The sequence below is a fragment of the Nematostella vectensis genome, chromosome 1 (assembly GCF_932526225.1).
Source record: "Nematostella vectensis chromosome 1, jaNemVect1.1, whole genome shotgun sequence".
Lineage (NCBI taxonomy): Eukaryota > Metazoa > Cnidaria > Anthozoa > Actiniaria > Edwardsiidae > Nematostella > Nematostella vectensis.
The window spans coordinates 18,164,927-18,170,519 of NC_064034.1; the positions used below are offsets into that span (position 1 = coordinate 18,164,927).

At 39.3% G+C, this 5,593-nt stretch overlaps 1 protein-coding gene across 1 annotated transcript; it reads right to left on the reverse strand.

The window, feature by feature from the left end:
- Positions 1–309: 309 nt before the first annotated feature.
- LOC125563026 (solute carrier family 22 member 2-like) lies at positions 310–2,333 on the reverse strand. The gene is made up of 3 exons (XM_048727632.1): positions 1,697–2,333; positions 1,356–1,595; positions 310–448 (listed from the first exon to the last, which is right to left on the reverse strand). The coding sequence occupies exons 1-3, from the start codon at positions 1,885–1,887 to the stop codon at positions 310–312; spliced, it is 570 nt and encodes a 189-aa protein (XP_048583589.1). The 5' UTR covers positions 1,888–2,333.
- Between the last annotated feature and the right edge of the window lie 3,260 nt (positions 2,334–5,593).

Consider the following 5,593-nt stretch of genomic DNA (forward strand, 5'->3'; position numbering starts at 1 on the left):
AAGAAATGGGTAATTTCTTATTAAAGGATCGTCAAATACCATCTTTTTTTCCATATGATTCCTATGAGTGCGCAACACCCCCCCCCCCCCCCCCCCCCCCCCCCCCCCCCTCCCTCCTTGGCGGGCAAGAAATGGGGTAATTTCTTATTAAAGGATCGTCAAATACCAACTTTTTTTCCATATGATTCCTATGACTGCGCCCCCCCCCCCCCCCCCCCCCCCCTCAGTCAATCCTGGGAACGCGCCTGTTATTCCCGAATTTAATTTGCTCACCCCCCCCCCCCCCCTCAGTCATACCTGGGCATATGCTCACCTAACTGCAAGAACCACGCTAAGGGAATAAGTGGATATCCCACAGACATCATGAGGGCGGAGTTCCAGGTACATGTTGCCAGCAAGAGAAGTGATGGAAAAGTAAAATGCTTGGGTCAGAAGATTGGTGACGAACCTATTAGAGACAAGAAAAACAAAGCAGTTGAAAAAACACTTTACCAGCCAAAGAGCATGAAAGAGGGAGAATATTCGAAAATTATGATGTCATTGGGGTAAGGTATAATTATTTGCCTAAATCCACCCCATCCCTTGTCATGACAAGGATGGAAAAAAAATGGGGGATTGATTGCATTTAACGAATTTCTGGTATTTTTCAATTTTTATCCACCCTTTTTATGTTTATTTTAGTATAGATCGGCCGTGTTGTGTATTAGCACACTTTACTTAAGTATCATATAACAGAGATGACGTTATTGATAATGATTATTTATAATACCATATAAGGTCATGGAGTATGCCATAAGCTGTAAATACTGTGATTAAAGATCAGTCTATATTCGCAAACCAAGGCGTGCGGTTGTGTTAACTGACTCCAATGAATATATAGCGAAAGACACTAAAGGCCGGGTCTGCTAGCGCATGGTTTTATTTCATATAAAAAATACTTCTGCTCATTGATTTACTTTATGATTTGATCCATCCATCGTTATTGATAATGATTATTTATAATACCATATAAGGTCATGGAGTATGCCATAAGCTGTAAATACTGTGATTAAAGATCAGTCTATATTCGCAAACCAAGGCGTGCGGTTGTGTTAACTGACTCCAATGAATATATAGCGAAAGACACTAAAGGCCGGGTCTGCTAGCGCATGGTTTTATTTCATATAAAAAATACTTCTGCTCATTGATTTACTTTATGATTTGCGCCAAAACTAATGGCGGGAAAAATTTAATGCGCGTGAGATTTGCTGGGCTAAAAACAAAAGCTGTTCTCGTAATATTCTGTTTTGTGATTGCGAGCTGCTTATATCAAACCGGTTTCTTTTATCTGTTTCAAGTTATTCCATATCAATTACCAATTGTAAGTCAGAATAGCAGTCCATTTTCGCATCTTGGGCGTTCGGTATAGATCCAATGGCGCATGCCTTTCTTTCACTTCCTTAGCGACCTGACAAGCCCGCACTTCCTCGAGTAAGGCCCGCAATTTCACAGGCTTCAAAGCCTTGTTTTTCTTCCCGCCAAATTTCATAAGGATCTCAAGTGCTTCATCCAGTAGACCATTAGCGACAAGCCATCGAGGGGACCTGGGGATGACTCTGATATAAAAATTAAGAAACTGTAAGCGACTAGAAAAACGGATTGAAAATAAGAAACCCCTAATACGAGAAACAAACCCTGTAGAATAGGAAAGACAAACCTGTAAAACGGGAAAAGCCCGAGGCACGCCAGTGAAGACACCCAAAGAAGAGTCCTCCATTCCCTTATAAGGTACGCCACCATCAAGGATAAAAACGCGCCTGTTATCCAAGTGACATCGACCATGTTAGCTCCATAAGTCCTCCACGTCGGTCCTAGTATCTCTAGACTGTGTGTGTACTGAGAAAGCATAACTCCCAACAATCCACAGCCCTTGAGGAACGCTAAACAGCCAAACGGAGTTGGAAAAGGACGATGCAAGAGTGGCTAAAAACTGTAGGAATGAATTAAAAAAAAGAGAACAAGGAGAGAAGGAATAATGACTGAAACACATATACATCGGGTTCGCGCAAAATGGACCAAACGATAAAAAAGGCGTCTAAAATGATGATGTCTAAAGTGCGATAATGGCTTTGAAAAAGGCTTTCGAGACATCTATTCTTTAAAAGCTCAAACAAAGGGTGCTTCTTTTTAAATGAGTGGATTTTCTGGCTGCCTAGGTAAACATACAACGATAGATAGATAGATAGATAGATAGATAGATAGATAGATAGATAGATAGATAGATAGATAGATAGATAGATAGATAGATAGATAGATAGATAGATAGATAGATAGATAGATAGATAGATAGATAGATAGATAGATAGATAGATAGATAGATAGATAGATAGATAGATAGATAGATAGATAGATAGATAGATAGATAGATAGATAGATAGATAGATAGATAGATAGATAGATAGATAGATAGATAGATAGATAGATAGATAGATAGATAGATAGATAGATAGATAGATAGATAGATAGATAGATAGATAGATAGATAGATAGATAGATAGATAGATAGATAGATAGATAGATAGATAGATAGATAGATAGATAGATAGATAGATAGATAGATAGATAGATAGATAGATAGATAGATAGATAGATAGATAGATAGATAGATAGATAGATAGATAGATAGATAGATAGATAGATAGATAGATAGATAGATAGATAGATAGATAGATAGATAGATAGATAGATAGATAGATAGATAGATAGATAGATAGATAGATAGATAGATAGATAGATAGATAGATAGATAGATAGATAGATAGATAGATAGATAGATAGATAGATAGATAGATAGATAGATAGATAGATAGATAGATAGATAGATAGATAGATAGATAGATAGATAGATAGATAGATAGATAGATAGATAGATAGATAGATAGATAGATAGATAGATAGATAGATAGATAGATAGATAGATAGATAGATAGATAGATAGATAGATAGATAGATAGATAGATAGATAGATAGATAGATAGATAGATAGATAGATAGATAGATAGATAGATAGATAGATAGATAGATAGATAGATAGATAGATAGATAGATAGATAGATAGATAGATAGATAGATAGATAGATAGATAGATAGATAGATAGATAGATAGATAGATAGATAGATAGATAGATAGATAGATAGATAGATAGATAGATAGATAGATAGATAGATAGATAGATAGATAGATAGATAGATAGATAGATAGATAGATAGATAGATAGATAGATAGATAGATAGATAGATAGATAGATAGATAGATAGATAGATAGATAGATAGATAGATAGATAGATAGATAGATAGATAGATAGATAGATAGATAGATAGATAGATAGATAGATAGATAGATAGATAGATAGATAGATAGATAGATAGATAGATAGATAGATAGATAGATAGATAGATAGATAGATAGATAGATAGATAGATAGATAGATAGATAGATAGATAGATAGATAGATAGATAGATAGATAGATAGATAGATAGATAGATAGATAGATAGATAGATAGATAGATAGATAGATAGATAGATAGATAGATAGATAGATAGATAGATAGATAGATAGATAGATAGATAGATAGATAGATAGATAGATAGATAGATAGATAGATAGATAGATAGATAGATAGATAGATAGATAGATAGATAGATAGATAGATAGATAGATAGATAGATAGATAGATAGATAGATAGATAGATAGATAGATAGATAGATAGATAGATAGATAGATAGATAGATAGATAGATAGATAGATAGATAGATAGATAGATAGATAGATAGATAGATAGATAGATAGATAGATAGATAGATAGATAGATAGATAGATAGATAGATAGATAGATAGATAGATAGATAAGATAGATAGATAGATAGATAGATAGATAGATAGATAGATAGATAGATAGATAGATAGATAGATAGATAGATAGATAGATAGATAGATAGATAGATAGATAGATAGATAGATAGATAGATAGATAGATAGATAGATAGAGATAGATAGATAGATAGATAGATAGATAGATAGATAGATAGATAGATAGATAGATAGATAGATAGATAGATAGATAGATAGATAGATAGATAGATAGATAGATAGATAGATAGATAGATAGATAGATAGATAGATAGATAGATAGATAGATAGATAGATAGATAGATAGATAGATAGATAGATAGATAGATAGATAGATAGATAGATAGATAGATAGATAGATAGATAGATAGATAGATAGATAGATCGATCGATGGATGGATGGATGGATGGATGGATGGATGGATGGATGGATCGATGGATGGATCGATGGGTGGATGGGTGGATGGGTGGATGGGTGGATGGGTGGATGGGTGGATGGGTGGATGGGTGGATGGGTGGGTGGGTGGGTGGGTGGGTGGGTGGGTGGGTGGGTGGGTGGGTGGGTGGGTGGGTGGGTGGGTGGGTGGGTGGGTGGGTGGGTGGGTGGGTGGGTGGGTGGGTGGGTGGGTGGGTGGGTGGGTGGGTGGGTGGGTGGGTGGGTGGGTGGGTGGGTGGGTGGGTGGGTGGGTGGGTGGGTGGGTGGGTGGGTGGGTGGGTGGGTGGGTGGGTGGGTGGGTGGGTGGGTGGGTGGGTGGGTGGGTGGGTGGGTGGGTGGGTGGGTGGGTGGGTGGGTGGGTGGGTGGGTGGGTGGGTGGGTGGATGGGTGGATGGGTGGATGGGTGGATGGGTGGATGGGTGGATGGGTGGATGGGTGGATGGGTGGATGGGTGGATGGGTGGATGGGTGGATGGGTGGATGGGTGGATGGGTGGATGGGTGGATGGGTGGATGGGTGGGTGGGTGGGTGGGTGGGTGGGTGGGTGGGTGGGTGGGTGGGTGGGTGGGTGGGTGGGTGGGTGGGTGGGTGGGTGGGTGGGTGGGTGGGTGGGTGGGTGGGTGGGTGGGTGGGTGGGTGGGTGGGTGGGTGGTGGGTGGGTGGGTGGGTGGGTGGGTGGGTGGGTGGATGGATGGATGGATGGGTGGGTGGGTGGATGGATGGATGGATGGATAGCCCCCCCCCCCCCCACGGTGGAAGAGGGCCGGTTTTTTTCTGGAACTACAAAATTGGAAGCTCCATAACTGAATCCTTTCGATGCTACGCAGGCGTGAAACAAGGCTGTATGATTTCGCCAACGTTGTTTAATTTTTAATTGAGCGACCTCCCAGAAAAACTAAATGAAAAATACCGAAATGATATTGACCTAAACGGTCAATATCATCAAAGAAATGGGAGAGCACTTCAGACAAGATATCAAACTAACTCTCCGCCTTTTTGACACCTTGATACAACCAATCCTACTTTATGGAAGCGAAATATGGGGAGCGGACTACAAGGGAAAGTTAGAAAAAGATCCAATAGAAATGGTCCACACCAAGTTTCTAAAATGGCTTCTCGGCGTAAACCGATACTGTAGCTCGAACGCGTGTAGGGCTGAATTAGGACGATTCCCTCTCAGAACGAAAGCAAAGTGGAGAGCGATCAAACTTTGGCTTAAACTTTCAAACAACAATGGTAATAACGAAAATCTCTCCCGCAAAGCA